This window comes from Equus caballus, chromosome 3 (assembly GCF_041296265.1).
Source record: "Equus caballus isolate H_3958 breed thoroughbred chromosome 3, TB-T2T, whole genome shotgun sequence".
Lineage (NCBI taxonomy): Eukaryota > Metazoa > Chordata > Mammalia > Perissodactyla > Equidae > Equus > Equus caballus.
In genome coordinates this window covers 120,728,188-120,750,697 of record NC_091686.1, presented here as the reverse complement: position 1 = coordinate 120,750,697, position 22,510 = coordinate 120,728,188, and the positions used below count along the sequence as shown (strand labels likewise).

Here is a 22,510-nt window from a genome sequence, read left to right as displayed (position 1 = left end):
TGATTGTTTTTTAATCATAAAACTAAGAATAAAAGGGAACTTCCTTAATCTGATAAAATGTGTTCAACAAAGAGTAAGGTATCTGATAAAAGGCACCCTACAGCAGACATCACACCTACTGGGGAAATGGTGAAAGCTCTCCCAGAGACCAGGACCCAGACCAGGATTTCTGCCAGCACCACCTCAGTTCAACATCATAGGGGAGCTCCTAGTCATGCAGTAATGCAAGAAAACTAAACGAAAGGTATAAGGATTGGAAAGAAACAAAACCCATCCACAGACAGCACGATTTTCTACAGAGAAAATCCAAGAGTCCACAGATAAGCTATTAGCAAGATCACAGGCTGCAAGGTCTATAAACAAAAATTAACTGCATTTCCAACAAACATTCATAAAATGGCATTTGTAAAACTACCAAAAAATAACAAATATCTTGGAATAAATTTAATGAAAGAAACACAAGAACCTATATAAAAAACAATAAAATATTATGGATAAACTACAGAAAACCTAAATAAATGGAAGGACACACCATATTCAGAGATCAGAAGTCTTATATAGTAAAAAATGATCAATAGATTCAATGCAATCCCAAACAAAACTGCAATTTTTTTGTTGTAATTGCCAAACTGATTTTATTTATTTATTTATTTATTTATTGAGCAAGATTAGCCCTGAGCTAACTGCTACTAATCCTCCTCTTTTTGCTGAGGAAGACTGGCCCTGAGCTAACATCCGTGCCCATCTTCCTCTACTTTATATGTGGGACGCCTACCACAGCATGGCTGCCAAGCGGTGCCATGTTCGCACCTGGGATCTGAACTAGCAAACCAGGGGCTGCCAAGAAGCGGAACGTGCGCACTTAACTGCTGCGCCACCAGGCCAGCCCCATGATTTTAAAATCTATATGGAAATGAAAAGTACCTAGAATAGCCAAAATAATCTTAAAGAACAAAGTAGAAGGGCTTACTCTATCATATATCAAGACCCATTATATAGCTATAGTAATTAAAAGAATATTAGTGAAATTAGTGATATTAGTGAAAGGACAAATCGACAATGGAACATATATGGTCACCTGATTTATTTCAAAGGTTCAGAGGGAAGGTTGATCTTCACAATAAATAAACAGGAACCGCTATCTCACACCATACAGAAAACTATGGATCTACCACCATGTGCCGCATAACAGCATTTTGGTCAACAACGAACCGCATATACGTCGGCAGTCCCATAAGATTAGAACCACGTAGCCTAGGTGTGTAGTAGGCTATACCATCTAGGTTTGTGAAGTGCACTCTATAATGTTCACAGAGTGACGGAACTGCCTAACAACACACTTCTCAGGATGTATCCCCACCATTAAACGACACATGACTGTACTTAGTAATGGCAAAACAAAGCTTCTAGAAGATAACATAGAATTTCTTAAACAGGACATAAAAGGCACTAACCATAAAAAAAAATTCTATAAACTAGAATTCATTACAATTGAGAACTTCTGTTTGTTAAGAACACAAAACTTTAAGAGAATGAAAAGGTAAGCCACAGCACAGGAGAAGATATTTGCAATACACATATCTCACAAAAGACTCTTATCCTGAATATATAAAGTATGCACACGAATCAGTAAGACAACCCCAGGTAGGTACTTCACAAAAGAAGATTCCCAACGGCCAATAAACTATGAAAAGGTGCATCCTATCACTCCACAGCAGGGAAATGCAAATTCACACCAAACACCCTTACTCTATCACCAGAACGGCAATAAGAAACAAAAACAAAACCTGACAATACCAAACTGTGGAGAGGACGCAGAGCACCCAGAATCCCCACACATTGATGGTAGAAGTGTAAACTAGCACAAGCACCTCGGAAAAACGCTTAGCAGTGTCCACTAAAGCAGACTCAGCAATTCCACCCCTACATGTATGTGCGCCAAAACACGTGTACAAGAATATTATGATTACCATTTTCCCCACTTGTCAGAAACTGAACGAATCAAACGTCCATCTATAGGAGAACATACAGTAATATGTTTGTACAATTGAGAAGTACACAGAACGAAAGCCAACGAATACTGCTCCCACACAGTAACAACCCGGGTGAACCTCAGACTAAGATGAGCGAAGAAAGCCAGACACAAAAGTATATGGTGTGTGATTCCATTTATCTAAAGTTCAAAAACAAAAGCAAAACTAATCTATGGTGACACAAGTCAGAACCGCAGTTGCCCTTGGGGAGCAAGGTACTGACAGAGAAAGGACACGACTGAGATTTCTGAGGGTACTGGAAATACTCTCTACAGGGCACACGTGTGTGTGTTCACTTTGTACCCGTTACCATACATTACGCTTCAGTAAACACTAGGTCAGCTCAAACCATCCCCTCTGGAGCCTTTCCAGCTGATGGGCCTCCTCCCCACCTAGTGCCTCCCCAAGGCCTGGCATAAACCCTGCTGGATGGGGCCGCATTAACAAGTAATTCATTAACCAACCCTGAAACACTCTAGCCTGCATGCCTCTCACCGATAAATTGCTGAGTCCAAAACAAGACCCAGTGTTCTCCTTTGTCACAACCTCCTTGAAATCTCCTTTAAACATTCTCCAACATTTAAATACAAGAAGGAAAAATTAAATAGGGATGCATTCTCTAACATCAACTTGGGTTTATACAAGGAGAGAGAGAAGGCAGGGCAGAAATGCCTATGTAATTTAGTATAGAATGTTACTTTACTAAGAAAAAAACATAAATTTAATCTTATTGAATACTAAGGAAAAGACAGAAAGAAGAGTGGTTATACCTGAAATTTATATGTTATAAACCAATGTTACTGCAATAAATTAAAAAAAAGAAAGAACAGTTGCTAGTTAATAATAGCCTGTAAGCATCGCAAACCATGAGTGGTCTGGGGATCACTAGACAGTTGAGAGAATGGATGAAATGACTATGTTCTTTCAATTTTAGGAAACTTAAGGAATAAGATCTCACTTAAGGTAGAAATAGCATACACGGGATTTAGCGTCAGGCAGATCTGGGCTCAAATCCCAGCTTCATAACAAGCCGCCTGACTTTGCCTAAGAAACGACCCCCTCAGTTTTCACATCTGTAGAACAGAGGAACCACCACTCAGTTACCAGGTGTGTGACTGGTAAGTGCTTCTTAGTAACTCTAAGGGGAGTTTATTTACTATATAGGGCCAAGCATCTCATCTCATTTAATCCTACCCTTACTCATACATGTTATTGTTTTCATTCAACAAACACATATTGAGCACCGTGCCAAGTACAGGGAATGCAATCCTTGAGGACACAGGTCCCCATCCTCGAGGGGCTTATGTATGATTTTCTTCAACTTAAAGATGAGGAAATTCAGAGACATACCCTTGCCCCAGGTGATGCAGTAAACGGAAGGGCTTGGATCTGCACTTGAACCCACACTTCCCACGGGGGGCTCTTGATCCTGGCCGCATGCTAGAATCACTAACGGAGCTCTTTAAAAAATTCTAATGCCGAGGCCTCCCCTCAAACCAATTAAAACTGATCTCTAAGGGTGGGGCTTGGACATCAATTTTTTAACTTTTCCAGACAATTCTATTGTGTGGCTAGGGCTGAGAACTTTGTTCCTTAAACAATAAATGTTTCCCTTCCCATGCTATCTCGTTTCTTTAATGGATGCTTTAATCTACATGAATTTAAGATTAACTCCTTTCCAACAGTTCCCGTGAACAGTGAATTACTCTCTTTTAGATTTTGCTTTAAACTACTCCGACAATTCTACTCATTAAAGCAAAACCAAACTGAACACCTGCCTTACAATGTAAACTTTTCTAGTGCCTACCAGTCTGCTGTTTCCACTGATCCAGGCTACGTGCACATTCCTATCCCAGGTGGCTTTTAGAGCTCAATGAGGGTGCCCTCTCCCTCCACTGCAGCACATCTAAGCCATGCCCCTGGAATTCAGCAGCTCCCTGTCTTCTCTCATATGGAAAATGCCTAGCCCAGAGCACAGCACAAAGCAGGCCCTGCCAAGTGGATTAAAACAAACCACTCTTACATGTGGCTCCAGGAATAAGAGTCCATACTATACAAGTGGACAGAACCAAGACACCAGGGCTAATCAGGAACATTAGCTGGGCATCAGTTGGGGATCAGGGATGACTAACACCCAGGTCCTGTCCTTGAGTGGCTGACAATAAGAGCAAGACATACAAAATGAAATCAAACTAAAGTGGGGCTGCAGAAAAGTAGGAGCAGCCTGGAGCAGCCTGGAGGAGGCCACCTCTGGCCTGGGGATGCCCAGAAGGCTTCACAGAAGAGGTGTCAGCTGAGTTGGGGCTTAAAGATGTGCAGAAATCAGCCAAGGCGACATGGGACAGAGGGGAAGGGAGCATCTCAGGCAAAGGCAGGGAAGTGTGAACTAGCATTGCTGGGCTCAGAGTCAACTCCCATGAGCCAGAGCAAGGGCCCAGGAGGAGGAGGAGGAGAGGAGAAAACCAAAGGCACCTCTGTATTCTGTAGACCGTAGGACCCTGGAGGACAAATCCCCCTAAACTTCAATTTACAGGTGACTTGAGGCTGGAGTAATGCGAATTCTAACAGCCCATCAACCCTCACTGAGAGAGCATCTTCATCCACAAAACAGAGGCTGGATTTTCACGGCCAGTAAACTTGCACCAAGGACAGAGGGCTTCTGGAGGTTCACCATCATCACCCTGGGAGAGGGCAGATTAGAGCTGACCAGGGGTCGGGGGACAGTGGTCATTACACAGGAGGCACTTCTGGGATTCTGTCCCAGGAAATCATCTGAAATGCAGACAAGGCACACTGACGTGCACACAGGTAATTTTATCATCAAAAAGCAGGAACAAAAACCATTTCCTTATTGTTGGACAAGTAAATGATTCACAGGATGGGATACTATAAAGACATTAACAAGTCCATGAACAATTTTTAATTATGTGGGGAAATTTCTACAGGTAAAAAAAGTAGGATACCAAACTAGAGAAACAGCACGCATTTTTAATATTTAAAATTCATAAAAAGTCTGTGAGGAAATACAATAAGGAGGAAAAATCAGTAGTAGGTATACAAGTGGAAAGGACAAAAACAGAATGATGAACATAAAATGCCAAAACTTTTCTGTATATTTTTACACAAAGAGAAACTAAGAAAATCATGTTAAAAAAAAAACCCAAAACCCTCTAAGAAGAACGTGCCAGCTTTGCAGACACCAGAGGTGTAGATGCCACACGTGCAATCTGAAATCTAAACAGCTGTGTGACCTGATATGGGAGACCAACTGCTGGCGAGGGTCTTTGCCCAATATCCAGAACAATAAAATAATCAAAAAGGAAAACATTTAGATTTAAAAAGTGTTCCAGGGGGTGGCCCCGTGGCAGAGTGGTTAAGTTTGCGTGCTCAGCTTCAGCCGCCCAGGGTCTCACCGGTTCGGATCCTGGGCACAGACATGGCACCGCTTGTCAAGCCATGCTGAGGCAGCGTCCCACGTAGCAGAGCCAGAAGGACCTGCAACTAGAATACGCCACTATGTACTTAGGGGTGATTGGGGAGAAGAAGAATAAAAATAAATAAATAAAAAAGATTGGCAACAGACATTAGCTCAGGTGCTAATCTTTAAAAAAAAATTAAGAAGTGTTCCAGATCTCTTTGCTACTTTTTTAGATTTATATCCTAGCTCTCATTCACTTAAGGCTACTTACCGAACATCTACTCAGTGCCTGCACTGGTTAGGAAAACAGACACTGAATAAGGTGTGGCCCCTGCCTTCAAGAAGCTCAGGTTGAGGGGGAGTGGGGAAGGTGTCAGTGCTGTCTCTAAAGAAGCCCAGGGACTGTGGGATCCAAAGGAGGGCTCTGGAAGGGGCTGGGCTAATCAGAGAAGACTTCTAGAGGAGGTGTGACTTAAGCTGAATCCTAAAGGTCAACAGGAGTTGGCCAGGCAGAGGGGGCAGAACGGGCAAAGGTGCAGAGATAAGACGGGAAACTCTAAGCAACGAGTTCAGTTCTTGTGGCTACAGCAGAGAATGGGAGCCGGAGGCCTGAGATGCAGGCAGGGACTGGGTCCAGAATGCTCCCTATGCCACGCCAAGTAGTCTGGAGTTTATCCTGCAGGTGGTGAGAACGACCGTTTAGGCAAGAGAATGACAAAGCATTCAATTCATCCGCACCAGGCATTTAATTTTCATGAGGAAGGAGACGCGGGAAGGGGAATCAAGAAAAATGATCATAAAAAATGGCCAAGGCTCCTAGCTACTCGCCAAAACCATTTCCTCATTGTCCTGGGCAGTGGTCCTGTTTCCCAACTTCCCTTACAGGCACATGTGGCCACATGACTGAGTTCCAGCCAACAAACTGCAATTGGAGCGATGTGTGCCACTTGGAGTGATGCGTGCCACTTCAAGTGTACCTGGTCCAGAAAATCTCGCACACCCAGCCCCTTCAGGCTCGTCCCCCTTCTTTGGCCTGATGCAAGGGGCCCAGAGATTTCATGTTGAAAATCGACAGAGACACATGATGGAAAGAACCTGGGAGAACATGAGCTGGAAATAAACTTGCATTGTGTCTGAGCCATTATATATATTTCAAGTTTGTTAGAGCAGCTAGCACACACCTAATTAAATATATATTCATGTGTTTTCCCCACAAATTTTGACTACCAGTCAATTTCTTTTGCTTTAAAAATAACTGTTCTCAAAAGAATTTCTAAAAGGAAAGAAATCTGTTCATTTCGGGGTAAAGACTTACAGTAAGGAGCAGCCAGGTGCTGGGGCACGGGCTGATCCAGGAAATGTTCTCCCTCGTCTGACTGGCCTCCCGCCCTTCTCTTTTCCCTCATGCCGGGCCCCCTTCCACCTCTGCAGGACGTGGATTTGGGGGCAGAGCCCATGCCCTCTTGACCTCCTTCCCTGTATCTGCCCTCCTGGTAGGAAATGTGTTTAACACCCAAATCTGAAACCTAAAGGAAATTAGGACTTAAATCCAAACCCTAATTTTCAAACTCTTGCAATCATTTAATATTCCCTCTAACATTTTGTAAACAGAACCTAGATTTGAAAAGCCCCTGGCTGGAAGAAAAGGGGAATTAACAGGAAAACTGGACTGCTGTGGGGCCCAAAAAGGCAATTAGGCAAATCTGGATGACACATCATTCTGCCATATATAGACCTTACAGGAATCCTGAGATAAACCACAACTATTCACAACAAAGAATCAGCAAAATTGGAATTGAAACTCTCAGTTACAAACTCAGCTCACTTTAACATAAACAGGAACTAGCTGATTTGATGTGGCAATCTAGTAAGATGTGTGTGCACACGAAAAATACAGAAGACATAAAATAACTTAATGTTAGCTATACCAAATATTCAGTGTTCTATAAACAAAACAAATATGTAAACATTTTAGAACAGGCACTATACAAGGTAGAAATAGAATAAGAAGGTTTAATTGTTGTATTATTCCACTAACATTTTTTTAAGTAGAACAGATTTTATACCCACCTGAGTAGAAAGTAGCTAATGGCTGAAGAACGGCTTTGCAGGAATAGATTTGCCTGTGAGTTTCTCAAAACCCCACAAACTCCTATGGGTCCCATAAAGTATCCTGCACTTCACACTTATCACCCCTCCCAAGCTTACCATAACCTCAGCAAGGACAGCTGAAGGCAAGGGACCCAAACACAGATACCTGGGTATTTCCATAAAGATACAGTGTATGATTTCCCGATGGTGCCAGTACACTCAGGGTGTTCCATATACTCAGGAAGCCAAATGAATCTTGCAAAGAATAAACACATTCTCCTCTTCCCCAACTCCCCAAAAAACTACCTTGCTTATTTGAAATTTCTAAAGACAGCAACACCTTCCAGAAGCCAGGGCAGAAACGCTGCAGAGAAATCAGCGTAGCCTGAGAGGTTTCTCAGGAACACGCTCCGGCTATTGAAGGGGACATCAATAGATGCACAGCCTAAAGAAGTGCTTTCTTGGTTCACTTCATGCCACGGCTGAATGTTATCCACTCTAACACTCCACAGTCAAAGGCCCTGCCCTCCCACCTGAGACAAACAGGAATTTCAAGGTCAGCACACAACAAAAAGTGGCTGAACTTAGGTTTCTTTCCTCAGATTCAAAGGTTTCCTAACCTACCCAAAGGAAGGAAAACAAATCATCAAACCCAGCTGGGATACAGAACAATTTCCTGTTTCCCTAAGTTCAACACCAAGTAGAGAACTGGCAACATCAGAGAAAAACCACCCAGTAGCCCGCTTTTAATCAAGTCACTACTAATGCCAAAGAAATCGATTGTGTTCACCCTTCAGGACTGATTAAATTCTTTGTTTCTCTGTTTTCCCTTTTGTGCAGCTCATCTCTTGGGCAAGTCGGCATTACTAGCATTCATTCATTCACTCCCTCACTCATTCAAGCAATAAGCAAGGAAGAGATCCCTAATAAGTTCTAGTGAGAGCACAGCAACCACCTCTGTGTCAAGCACTTTACATGCACTGCCTCGTGACCGCCATTTCCGAGATAAGGGAACCAAGGTTCAGGAAAATAAAGCAACTTGCCAGCCACCCAGCCAGAAGAGCAGAACAGATATTCACATCTTTGGCTCGACAATTGCACTCTCTGAATCACCACCAAGTTCTCTGTCCCCACGCTGGAGGCACAATAGACACCTCCAGGACACACCTCTGCGAGGGGCAGGCTCCTCCACTTTCGTGGCATTAAATATCCCCGGATATTTAAATGTGCACTCGAGTTCACAGGCAGTGTCAACAGGACCTCACGTGAGATTCTCAACACCCTGCTAGGTGGCCATCACCCCCAATTCCAGAGGAGAAAGCAGGTCGGCCCTCTCCACCATGCCTGCCTTATGAGCAGACCACCTTGCCTCAGTTTCCTTCCCCTCCCCCGGGGGCCCAGTGGATGGTTCTTGCTGCAGGTTTCCCTTGGCTTCATACACTTCATTACTGATTTGCTTGCTTCACAACCACCATGTGCTGCTTTCTATACATCAAGGAGAACAAAGGTTAAAAATAAAGTCACAGATTGTCATCTAAACTATCTAGACCAGTGCTGAATGACAGAACTTCCTGCAATGATGGAAATGTACAAATCTGCGCTAATGAGGTAGCCACTCACCACACGAGGCTACTGAGCACTGGAATGTGGCTAGTGTGACTGATGAATTCAATTTTCAATTCTAATTGGATTTAAATAGCTACATGTCACTAGTGGCTACCATATTGGACAGCACAGGTCCAGACTCTAGCTTAAGCACCAACTGTGCCCCAATATAAGACCTCAGAAAATCAGGGCTGGCCCTGTGGCACAGTGGTTAAGTTCACACGTTCCGCTTTGGTGGCCCGGGGTTCGCCGGTTCAGATCCCGGTTGTGGACCTATGTACGGCATGTCAAGCCATGCTATGGCAGGCATGGCACATATAAAGGAGAGGAAGATGGGCACGGCTGTTAGCTCAGGGCCAGTCTTCCTCAGCAAAAAAGAGGAGGATTGGCAGCAGATGTTAGCTCAGGGCTAATCTTCCTCCAAAAAAAGAAAGAAAGAAAATCAAATGGGGCGACTTTTCTGAAGCAAGTGCGAGATGCTGTGGGTCCAGGGACACAGAGCCCATTGATTTCTGCTTCTCAAGGAGAGTGGTATAGGTCGGTAGAGGCCATAAGACACAGACATCTAAAAAAACAAGACAAGTCCCCTCCAGCCTTAGAACCCCTCACCCCTCTATCTGCTACATCCTTCAACCAGAACACTCTTCTCCCCCACCTCATCAGATCTCTGCTCAGATGTCACTTGCTCAGTGAGACCCTCCCTGACCAGCCTATTTAAAATGGAACCTCCCCTATCCCACAACCCCACCCACCAAATGGGAACTCTGAATTTTCTGCTTAATTTTGCCATGAACCTAAAACTCCTCTAAAAAATAAAGTTTATTTTTTAAAAAGTAAATATGTTAAAATTAAAAATCCATATTCACACACACAAACAACACAGCATTAAAAACAATAAAGTAGTCTATACGCACTGAAAAAAAAGAAAGAGGACTTCACAGACTCCTATGGCCACATCTGTTCTCTGGCACCTGTGCCGACATCCTCTTCTTTACCACCTGGTAACCTATGACTCCACCAGCTAGCACCAATTTCTCTACTTGAGTGCCAGACCCCACTCCTCCGGATGCAACTCAAGGACAATGACCCAGAATTCACTCCTCTCTCTAATATGTCTAATTTCTACTCTTTTACTAGGTTGTCCTTATCAATAAACGAAACACATATTCCTCCAATCTTAAAAAAAGAAAAAAATCTCAGACCACTTCTTCCTCCAGCCGTCACCTTATTTCTTTGCTCCCCCCTGCAGCAAACTCACCAAAACAACTGTCTGTGCTCGCTGTTTCCAACTTCTCCTGTTCTCTCAAATTCACTCCAGTTACACTTCCCCCTGCACCGCTTCACTAAAACAGCTCTAGCCAAGGTCACCGATGACCTCCTTTCACTAAATGGTCACTTCTCAGCCCTCACCTTCCCTCACACATCAGCACCCTCCGCTCAGTGGGGCACCCCCTCCCTGACACCCGTCTTCACCTGACTTCAGGATACCACCTCACGGGCCCGCCACTTGGTCTCTGTGAGGTTCCTCCCCTCCTCCAGACCTCTCAGCGCTGTGTGCCTCAGGCTCACTCCTTGGTCCTCTTCTCTGTCCACACTCACTTCATGGTGACTTCACCTAGTTCCAAACCATCAACAAGGCCGACAACTCCAAACTTCTACCTCCCCAACTCCCTGAGTCCAGACTCCTATATAACTGCCTACTCCATCACCTTCTCGCACACGGCGACGACATCTCACACTCATCTTCTCTCCCAAACCCGTCTCAGCTGATGACAACTCTATCTTTCCACTGGTTCAGGCCAAAATCTTAGAGTCATCTTCAACTCCTTTCTTTTCTCCACAGCCATGTGCATTCTTCACATTACAACTGTTTCCCACCTTCTCCACGGCTATCACCCAGATGCAGCCATCATCATCTCTTGTCCGGACTCCCGCAGCACCTTCTAAGGTCTCCCTGCTTTGCCCCTTCCCCCATGCCCAACAGCCTACTCGCAACACAGCAACTTAAGTCATTCTGTTTACACCTAGCTGAAATCAGTACTCCAGTGGGAGGCAGGATTCTAAGATGGCCAGCCCCCAAGACTCTTGCCCCTTGGTGTTCACACCCTATAGAATCCCCTCCCCCCGAGCGTGGGCATGAACTATGAAGATGCTGGGAGAGTCACTCCCATGGTCAGGTTATGTCACATGGCACAGATCACTTTAAGAAAGTGACGTTATTCTCGGTAGGCCTTACCTAATCAGTGAGCCCTTAAAAACAACTGGGGCTTTTCCTGCAAGAGATTAGAACAGTGAGAGGGATTCAACACAAGGGGGATTCTCTGTTGCTGCCTTTGAAGATGGAGGGGACACATGGCAAGGAATGCAAGAGGCCTCAAGCACCTGAAAGTGGCCCCCAGCTGACAGCCATCAAGGAACTGAGGACTCAGTCCTATAACTGCAAGGAACTGAGCTCGACAGACAGCCTGAATGAGCTGGGAAGCAGACATTTCCTTAGTTAAACCTCCAGAGAGGGATGCAGCCAATCAATAATTTGGTTTCATCCTCTTAAGATCCCGAGAGAGAACCCATAGCATGATGGAACAGCAACGTTTTGAGCCGCTAAATTTGCGGTTATTGTTACACAGCAGTACACAACTAGTCCAACTCCTTCGCTCAAAATTCTGCAGTTGCTCCCCACACACCTTACCATGACCTACAGGCCCATCCAGGACCCAGTCCCACCTTAGCTCTCTGCCCTCCTTATGGATCCCTCAGTCCATCACATGGGCTCCTTGCTGTTCCTGAGGCACCCGGCCCACCTGTGCCCTTCTCCTGCCCGAGGCACTCCTCTCCCAGGTATCTGCTTGGTTCACTTCCTTCTGTCCTTCAAGTCTTTGCTGAAATCTCTCCACCTCCTGAATAAGCCCAGCTGCTCTTTCTGAGCTCAGCCGTATACCGACAGACAGGCTCTCCAAACGGTGCCTGCAGCGGTAACCAGACAACCTGATGGGCACTGCTTTGGTGGGCTACCCTCACCAGCCCATTCTGTAACCTGCCTTCTCCATTCCTCCCAGGCCCTCCTCCGGCCTCTGCTTTCTCATTTTCTCCATTGCTCTTATCACTGCCAATATATACGCCCCATTTATCTATTGTGGTTATTATCTGCCTTCTCCCACTAGAACACAAGCTCTCTGTGGACAAGGGTCTTTGCTTTGTACAAATGAATCCCAAGCACCTAGAACAGTGCCTTGGCATATGGTAGATGCTCAGTAAATATTCCTTGAAAGACAGTATGATAAGAAGCATATTTAATGACCTAGTTCAATGCGTGGTACATGGCAGGCACTCAATAAATAAATTATTATGGCTGTGATTTACTGCCAAAGGAAAACAAAGCCCAGCAAAGCACAGGGAGGCAACACACCCTGAATAAGCCCAGCTGCTCTTTCTGAGCTCAGCCGTATACCGACAGACAGGCTCTCCAAACGGTGCCTGCAGCAGTAACCAGACAACCTAACCAGACGACCTCCCACGTGTGTCCAGCACATGGACAGCTGGCCTCCTGTGGCTCCTGTCAGCCAGGTTTGCAGAGGGACACTCTCTGCCACATCCTCTCCAAACCGGAAGGACAACCTCAAGTGAAGCTCCCCCGGAGTTAGAGAAACAGCTCCAGTCAAGGTCTCTAGTGACCTCCCAGGTGCGAAACAATAGTTGGTAAGAGCTCAGCTGTGTAAAGCAGTGGTTGGAAGAGACGTGCAGGCACTCCATAGTCAAGGGGGTTGAGCTGCTGAAAATCCACTTGGTACAAGCATTCACAGCAGAGGAACTTAAAACCTAGGTGTGGGGAGATCAAAACAGGGTCAGAGGACCCAGGGTCTGTGTGTGCCTGTGAAAACACCTCAGTGAAACAGAAAGGACAGTACTTTGAACAATCGAGACACCTCCCAGATCTTCAGTTAGTAATGGGAACCATCCATCAGCTTCCTCGCTTGCAGGTGCCTGTCATGACTCCGCTCTGCCAGTCTTCCCTCCCTGTAGCCAGCCCGTGAGGCCAACCACGCAGCCAGCAGGCCTCAGAGGCCACCCCAGCCTCACTCACACACTTTCAAATGCCTGGATAACTCCAACACTCTGGGATGAAGCAGCATTCTTAAGCTGCTTGCCCATAAAGCCCTCTTCCCACTACGGAGCGTCCGTGGCCTGAGGAAGACCCACAGCGCTGACGCCCTGACCTGCATGAGTCTCCTCACGCCTTCCACGCACCCCTTCACAGAGCACCGTTCACTCCACCAACACTGGCCTGCAGAGTCTCCACTGCACCTCAGGTTTCAGTTCATCTCCTCTTGCTCTCCCACCTCGAGTTCCCCTCTTTCTGATCATGTTACAACGGGCAGTGCAGTATCTTTTGTAGAAAGACCAGACTGTGGAGGTGGGCAAGTGAATGTTCAAATCACAGCTCTGCCACTCGGAGTCTATGCAGCTAGCCTCTCTGAGCTGGTCTCCGGTGGGGAGACAATTCCTACTTCAAGGCTGTGAAATGCCTTAGTGACAGAATGCAAAGTGCATGGCCCAGAACATATGCTCAGAACGAATGGTTACTGCCTGCCCCAGGGGGAGCTATTCAGAAGGCAACCTGGAGCCCCTCTAGCTAACCAGCTTTAATCCCCCTCTCATCAAGGCGCTTCATCACCTCCTGTGTAGACCTTTCTCTCACTGTCTGGCTCTTACGCGCTTTGAGTCTTGGGTCTAGAAGTGGTCCTAACAGCCTCACCCAATGTGGGCTCCTATCCACCTTTCCATCACCTCTCCTACCTCTCCTCCATCCTGAGCACCTCAGGCTGTGGCATTTTCCCAGAAACGCTGAGTTTTTCCTCCTCCCATGACTTCACACATGCTGATCCCTCTACCAAAGAAACACTGTCTCAACCTTGCGCACAGGAAGACACTTTCAAAGGCCTGCTGGCATCTCACCCCCTGTATTTCCTTCTGGATTTCCAGGCTGTTCCCCGCTGTGCTTGTCTCTCTTCAAACCCTAACATCACACTGAACAGGGATTTACACAGTGGCCTCCAGCACTTGTCTCCCATCTTTGTATCTTCTTGTTTCCCTTGTTGCCTGGCACTTAGAGCTCAACACCTTGATTAGATCACTTCTCTCCTTTTCACAACTCTGTCAAGTGGGTACCTCAGCTCATTGTGCAACCGAGGACACTAAGCCTCAGGGAGGTTGAGTGCCTGCCTTACCCAAGACCACACGCCAGTAAATAGCTAGTTTAAGAAAACACCAGGGGCCGGCCTAGTGGCGTAGTGGTTCAGTTTGTGCGTTCTGCTTCAGCGGCCCAGGGTTTGCAGGTTTGGATCCTGGGCATCTACCTACACACCACTCATCATGCCATGCTGTGTCAGCATCCCACATACAAAACAGAGGAGGACTGGCACAGATGTTAGCCGAGGGCCAATCATCCTCACCAAAAAAAAAAAGAAAAAAAGAAAACACCAACCAGTGCTCCTTCCCAGGTATCACAGTAGTATGTACACATACACACACCCACACACACACCAGCAGCTCTTTTATAGCAGGTGTTTTCTGTATATCCCTAAAGCCAGGTCAAAGTCACCAGGAACACTGGTGAGCAGATTTTGTAGAAAAGTCATAGTTACAATGTTATACATCAATTCACTGATGCTAATTCTAAAACAGTCAAAGCAGTAGAAAACTACAATCAGGCATAAAAAGAAAACTGAGCAGACATTAACACGCCTGCCAGGTGCTTGGTGCCTCACATCCACGTACATTCCTTCCCCCTTTAATCCCAACAATACTTTGAAGCATGAGCTTATTTCTATTTTCCACATAAGAAACCTAAGTTCAGAGACCTAAATCCTGCATTGTCTTTGGATCCCTTGCAAGCTACTGAACTAGCTCTTGCCTCAGTTTCCTCACCTATAAATGAGAATTATTTACAGTACTTACCTGAACTCATCAGCTTTCAGTGTAGGATATAGAAGACACTCTAGGAATTTTAAGCAGAAAGGCAACTCAAGAACGAGATGGGGGGCTGGCCCCGTGGCCGAGTGGTTAAGTTCGCGTGCTCCGCTGCAGGCGGCCCAGTGTTTCGCTGGTTCGAATCCTGGGTGCGGACACGGCACTGCTCAACAAACCACGCTGAGGCAGCGTCCCACATGCCACAACTAGAAGGACCCACAACGAAGAATATACAACTATGTACCAGGGGGCTTTGGGGAGAAAAAAAGACAAAATAAAATCTTTAAAAAAAAAAAAAGAACGAGATGATTTCAAAACTGCTGTAAGGGCTAAAGTAGTGGGCTCTAAACTGGGCCCCTAGGAACAGCTCCCCGAATAATGCAGAACTGACACCCCAGGGGAGCTGCCACATCTGAGCTGCCACTGGAATTATGAATTCGAGAATGCAACAGGATCAGGAAGCCACCACGACTGCCTCGACACTGTAACGCAGGATGCAGACACCTCCTCCACTGCAACTGCCTCTAAGCATGCAGGAAACGGACACAGGGACGATGCCGCAGGAGAGCCGCACGTGTCTACGACATCGCTAACAGCAGAAAATGGCCAAAAGGGCAAGGAAAAATGATCTCTGCCTAACTTCTGCCTCAAATCTCTCCTAAGTGGGAGAATTTGATGGTACTCGACTCCTATCTAGACCCCTGGCTGCAAGAGACTCTGGAAACACATTTTTAACTCTCCAGCTTCCACAGCACAGGAAGGCACCCCAGAAGGAAGGTGGCCTAGAGGATGAACAAGTCAGCCGACAGAATCTACCCCAGCAAACTCTCCCATGTGGTTACTGAAGATGAAACAAGGCAACCGCCTGAAAGGGCTGAGAGCGGCAGCCCGCAAGCCCTAGACAGTGCCTGGTAGTCCCGGTGTCGGGCGCGCTGGCTGTCACGTGTCTCCGAAGCACATTCTCGATAGGTCAACTAACTCACCTGCCCAAAAGGAAACATCCAGCACATTTCTTCCTTAGCCTGCCCATGCCACCTTCTAAATAATCAAGTCCCAAAAGCCCAGATCAGTACAGGCACTAAAATTTTGTTTGAGCACTTTCACACCAAGTCAAAGTGCCCATTTAAAGACTTATTTTTCTTAGGGCAGTGGTTTCAAACTTTTTCACTTTTTTTAAAAAAAGTGAAATCTTCTGTGAAACCCCAACAAAAGTAGAGAGCAGGGTCAGAAATCCAACATGCACACTGCGTATGTGCTCTGCCCAGAGCTCTGCTGTGTTAGCTCGTTTAACCCTCACATGGACTCTTCACAAGAAGCAGAATTAACCCCCTGTCACCCAGTATACACTGGAATCACGGAGACGAAGTGAGTTTCCTGAGGTCATACAAGGTCAAAAATGGCAGAGCTGAGGTTCGAACTCAGGCCTGAGCAGCCCCAGCTCTCAACCACCACACTCCTTGGCTCTGTCTTTGAATTACAAGTCGGTGCCAGGGTGAACCAAACGCAGACTGTGCCCCCAAAGGGCTCTCAGCCAGGTTAGGAAGCAGAGCGGAAAAATGCATCATTACAGTTCTTTAAACACAGCCAGGTGCACCACACCTCCCAGCCTTCCACAAGCTGCTCCCTCTGCTCCCACAGCTTCATTTGGCAAGCTCCTTCTCACCCTTCAAATGCAGTTCAAGCATCTCTCTTCAGCAAAGGACACTCAGATCACCTCTTCTGAGAGCTTAGTAAAGGGCTGCACAAAAGCAGTAACTGGTCAAAGCTAATTATTCCCTTCCAGACCAATCCAGATTAGCTCCCTTAAGCCTCAGAAACCAATCCTATCCTGTGGAAAACAAGCATGTTACTGAATTCCTCTCATATTTACTGTCGGTGTTTCTACATAAATACTGTTAAACTACTGGGCTCACAGGATCCCTTCCTTAACACAGCCCCTGTCTCTTCTACACAAGATGAGGATTCTGCTCAAATTACATTTACATTACATTAGCAAATTTCCTTCAAGGAAGCAATTAAATACCAACATTTACAACCTATTAGCTCAGTGGTTCTCAAAGGCTGGATTCTGCCCACCCCTTCCATCCTACCACACACACAACCCCACCCCATCACACACCCTGGGACATTTGGCAATGTCTCAGGACATTTTTGGTTGTCATAACTGAGCAGTGCTATTGGCATCTAGTGGGTAGAGGCCAGGGACACTGTAAACAGCCTCCAATGTAGAGGATACCCCCCAACACAAAGATTCATCCATCTCAAAATGTCGACAGTGCCAAATGGAGAAATCCTGATCTAACTTTTTCAGTAACGGGTTGATTGAAGTAGTAAGCACAATACAGAGATAAGAACTAGGGAAAGCTTTAGAAACGATAATATTATGTTAGAATCATAGACAGCTACTACTTACGGAGTACCACGAAGCATTCTAGATGCTTTATCTCTTTGATTGCTAGGCTTGCACAATATTTTTCTGCCCATTTAAGGCTCAGCGAGGTGAAGTAACTTGCCGAAGTTCCCAAAGCTATGAAGTAGGAGAGCTCACACTGAACCCAGCCAGCCTGACTCCCGACCCGGCACTCCTGACTTTGGTGCCACACACACTCACACTCCCATGACAGCACTTGTGCCCCCACACCCCCAGTGTCTGGTCCATCTCCCCCACCAGCTGTGAGCAGCTTAAGGGCAGAGACTATCTCTAAGCTCAGGGTGGAGTCTGCAAGAGAAGTGCTTATTACAGTCTGGACGAAGAAAGGAACGAAGAACAAATGGGAGCGGAGCCTGCAGCTTCCGTGGGGCAGTGGTCAGGCCAGCCAGCCCTCCTGTCACTCTTCAGCTCCTGTCTCACCCAGGCCACCTTCATCAAGCAGTGAGGGTCACCAACAGATCTACTCCTCAGACCACAAGTTCCCTGACCATCTCCACTCCTTCTGAGCCCCATTCTTCAAGCCTAGCCTTCCACTATACTGCCCATGCTTCTTTCTACAACCCAGAAATCGACTCAGTGAGGACAAGGAAAACAGAAGGGCACCCAGGGTGAGGGGCGTCAGCCCCTGGACTCAGGGGGTAAAGTGGAGAAAGAGTGACTCAGAAGCCTGGTCTGGGAACCCCAAAGGACCAGCTCTAGCCCCAGCCCTGCCCTCAAAAACTCACAGTCCACAGTCCTCTGAGTATCTGCTGTGTGCCAGGCCCTCTCCGTAACTCATCAAGAAATTTACCCACCTGTAAACTGTTCAGCGGGTTCCAAACATTTTTTGGCACAGAACCCTTTTCTCCTCAAAGGAATTCTAAACTGAAACTTTTCTCTAACACTTTACGACTCAAGGACAAAAAACTCACTAGACTTGGCCCATGATATCACATATTTTGACTCATTTATCATTAATATTCCACCTGCTTCCCAAAAGTACTGAATAATGGTTCACAATAATAATGTCACAGCCATCAAAACAAGAGAAAGCAGACAAGAACCAAGGAATAAAACAAAGAGGAGACATCTGTTTTCTGTGGCACAAGCTGAGAAAGATTTTCAAGAAACAGTAGCTTTAGAAATGATGCGCAGTAATTGATGGTGTTTCATTTCAAAGGGGAAGAGGCGCCAACACAGACAGATGAAGGCGGCAGAGGACGCGAGACGGAGTCCTGATCACCATGAGTAACTGAGACTTGCAAGCTTACTCTGCCTGGGTCTGCACTAAGTTTCACAGATGTGAGCCCACTTCATCCCCAGGAGCACCATATGAATAGGTCACATTATCCCCATTTTGCAGATGAGGAAGCTGAGACAGAGAGTACAGTGATGATGAGGATGACAAAGGTGAGGGGACATTGTACATTACCAACATAATAGGCATCACGTGCTAGGCACTTACTAATGCTATTTTAGAGAGGAGAAAACTGACTCAGAGAGGTGAAGTAACTTGTTCAAGGTCACACAGCTAGGATGGGGGTGCAGTTCTGTTGAATTCCACAGCTAAGTTCTTCCCTCTATGCTGCTTCCCAGCCACCCGCAAGGTCTCCCAAATGTGCCAAGAACCCCAGGTGATTCTGAAAACCTGTCTCCCAGGCCCTTCCCGGAGACTCCGATCCCAGAGTTCTGGGGTGGATCTTGAGGAGCCGTATTTAACAGGCACCCAGGTAGTACACATCAACAGGAACAGCTGAGAACCCCGATCTGAGTAAAGACAATGGTTCAGCTACACAAATCTGAACCACAACCACAACAGTTTAGGGCTACAGTCTCAGAAGGGATATGACAAAGTCCCCCACAAAGATCCTGGGTTCCTCCCACTGAAGGCAAACGCTGAGTTACCGAGTTCTGGGCCCAGGAACTCTCCTCATGCTAGCATGATACCTGTCTGTCAGCACCAAAGAGAAAAGGTGTCCCAGCAAACCACAGCCCTCGTCAGAGATCTTCTCACTCAGGACTGCTCTTAGGTTCATCTGAAATGATGCCCACATTCAGCTGATAAAGCAACGGTAAGTTAATGGGCATGCCCACAGTCACAGAAGTCTCCGGCTGACTCCAGCCAGCGCATCGCACCATCTCAAAGGGACACCCAGAACTGCAGAGTGTGCAAGGTGGCCTTAGCTGGGGGCACACACACATGGGGCAGCCAGGGTCAAGCACAGAAATGCTGCCGCCTGCCAAGCGTTTGGCCCAGAGCCCTCCAAAGAGCAGCTGGGGAGCAGACGGCCAACCTCCTGCACATCCTCTCCACCGCCCCTGTGCCCTTCCCACTGCACTCCACAGCGTGGGAGCTCACGTTTGCCTGTGTGACTGACTGATGTGTCTACTCCCACCGCCCCCGGCCTGTAAGCCCACCCAAAGTCATTCCCTAGGACCATTTCTATCACCGCATCACTCCCAATTACCTGCAAAGAGCACAGCCTAGGACACAAACACTTGGAGGAGGAAAACATGAGAGCACAAATGAGAGGGGGGACACAGCAGGAGCTGTCCCCACAGGGCTTGAGGTGAGACACAGGGACCCCAGCAGGCAAGGTATGGCACCTGGGTAACAGGGCACCATGGGGAGTGGGGTGCATGGCCTCGGCCCAACACAGGTAGGAATGCGTGCGGCTGCAGAGCGGTGGTAACACACACCGCAGCAGCAGGGCGAGGCCTGGAACATGAACACAAGAGCACAGCCACGCAGGAGCACCAGGAATACAACTGGGGCGCCCAGAACTGCCAGCCCTAGGTAATGCCAGTCGGGGCGGGAGTTAGAAATGTGGGTTACTAACTCTGAGATCACCCTCATCAGCATCCTCTGCTTGGCCCAAGAAACTCAAGACATGAGCATAAGGGGCCCTTCAGAGGATAAAGCTGACAAAGTAAAGCTGCGGATTTGGTAACTCTGACCACTTGTGAGTCACTCTCAGCCACACCAGGTCAGAGGCCAAGAAGTGACAACAGACTGTGCAAGTGGGCCAGGGACACAGAAGTGACAGGTAGCAGTGAGGAATCAAACAGCAGAAACAGCACGAGACCAGTCCTACACACAACCCCACAGCAGTCTGTGCTGTTGGGAATAGGTACGGTTATCTCCGTGACATAGTGCCTGCTCAACAAGGCAGGAAACACACAACACATTTTAGATAAGACAACAATTCAACTGGTCTGAATTCAATAACCTAGCTTTTCTAGAGAGACAAAGATGGCATTACCTTGTAAAGAAGTTACTAAATGGTCCCAATATTTTCAGTTTACTCCCCTCCTCAGTTTCATCAACACAGTCCTGCTGGTGTAGGTCAAGGGTTTCCTTGATGGAACTCAAGGTGACGTCGGTAAACCGTGGGTCATCATCATTCTCTAGGGTCACAATGGCACTGGAGCTGCTTGTGACCATGAGGTCCAAGATGTCCTCATTGCTGACAGACAGCGTGGCTGACAGCTCTGTGCCAAGACTGGACACACTGCAGACAGAGACATCGTCGCTGCGGCTCAGGGCTTTGGAGGTGGGGCTGTAGAGCCTCACTGAGTCATAGCCTGTCCTGGGAAACGTGGAGGACTTCCGCACGCTCTGCTCGCGCTCAGTGCTGGTGGGAGCCGGCGGTGCGTAGGATGGCAGCGGGCACGCGCTCTGGCAGGCCCGCTCAGGGACTATCTCTGACTCAGACTGTTTCCTCTTCACATGGACCACGCTGCAGGGGACAGGCTCCGGGTTGCCAATCTCTAGGGTAGGAATGCCTGAGTCCACCGACTTAAGGCTGTGCTGGTCTTCTAGAGCACCAAGTTTCAGCCTGGGCCCATACTCAGGCAACGAGAGGGATCTGGGCGCCTTGAGATTCAAGTGTTGCAGGTTCTGAATGTGGTTTCCTGGTCGACGGTCCAGAATGCCCATCAAGGCTACGCCATTTGTAGAGGTGGAAAGGTTTCCATCAGTCATCTTGGTCCAAGGAGAAACTAGAAAACACACAAAAATGGGAATTAAGGCAGTGAGAAAAAAACCAAAGACGCCACTCCTCTGATGCACAGCTCAAATATTCTGACGCCCCTTTTAAAGGAGGAATCCTTGAAAGAAGTCCCACACACCCAAGTTTTAATTCAGGACCAGACGCTGGAGTTTTAACATATTATCATAATATAAAATAACAGGAAGATAACTCAAACAAAGCACACATCTAGGGTAAAAATAGATAAAATCATCATCTTCATCATCATCACCACCCCAGCAGTCACATCTCTGCTCCCCAGGACAGCACTGGGGGCATGAGGACCGTGCTAGGCAGAAACAGGGACTTTTTTGTTTTTCATGTTTTTTTAAATGATAAACAGGACACCTCTGTTGAAAAGTATGTGAATGCATAACCCCTGCATAAGTCATGGTTCCACTTGTTCTGAGACAGCATAAAAATCAAGATGTCTTCATTGAGAGAGAAAACAAGATAAATTGTGTATGCCATGTGCAGGGAGATTACCCCAACCACATCAAGTGAGCCGTGGCCCTCCACAAACGTTCCAGTCACCTCACTCAGGTCTACAAGGTAGGGCATATTATCCCCTTTACTATGGAAGAAACTGAGGCTCGGAGAGGTTAAGAAACGGGTCCAACATCATACTGTTACTTAGCGGCAGAGCTGGGATCTATGGACTGACCCCAAAGTAGGCCAGACCTGTTGGATGAATGGCTTAGTTTGGGGTTATAAAAACCCAGGTCAGAAGGCTGGCTCAGTGAAGACAGATAATTAATAAAGGAAAAATAAAGACCGTGAACCTATAATGAAGTTTTGAGTGACAGGAGCCAAAGCTGTCAGTGACACACATACATCTAGGGCTCTGCCTACAGTTCTTTGGCCTAAGGTGGGGGTGGAGACAAGGGGCTGAGGTGTACCAGCCGGGACAGCAGAGTCCCCAGCAGACCAAGAACCCTGGCATATGCAACGTTAT

General features: G+C 46.9%; 1 protein-coding gene across 7 annotated transcripts in view; it reads right to left on the bottom strand.

The window, feature by feature from the left end:
• Window positions 1–22,510, bottom strand: part of TBC1D14 (TBC1 domain family member 14) — a 103,116-nt gene that overhangs the window by 71,012 nt on the left and 9,594 nt on the right. For all 7 annotated transcript variants that reach the window (XR_011437250.1, XR_011437249.1, XR_011437251.1 and 4 more), the window contains exon 2: window positions 20,788–21,526. Coding sequence is in view for 4 of the 7 variants with exons in the window: in XM_001499966.7 (XP_001500016.3) it covers window positions 20,788–21,509 (722 nt within the window). In the remaining 3 variants the exon portion in view is untranslated. The remainder of the gene's footprint in view (window positions 1–20,787; window positions 21,527–22,510) is intronic.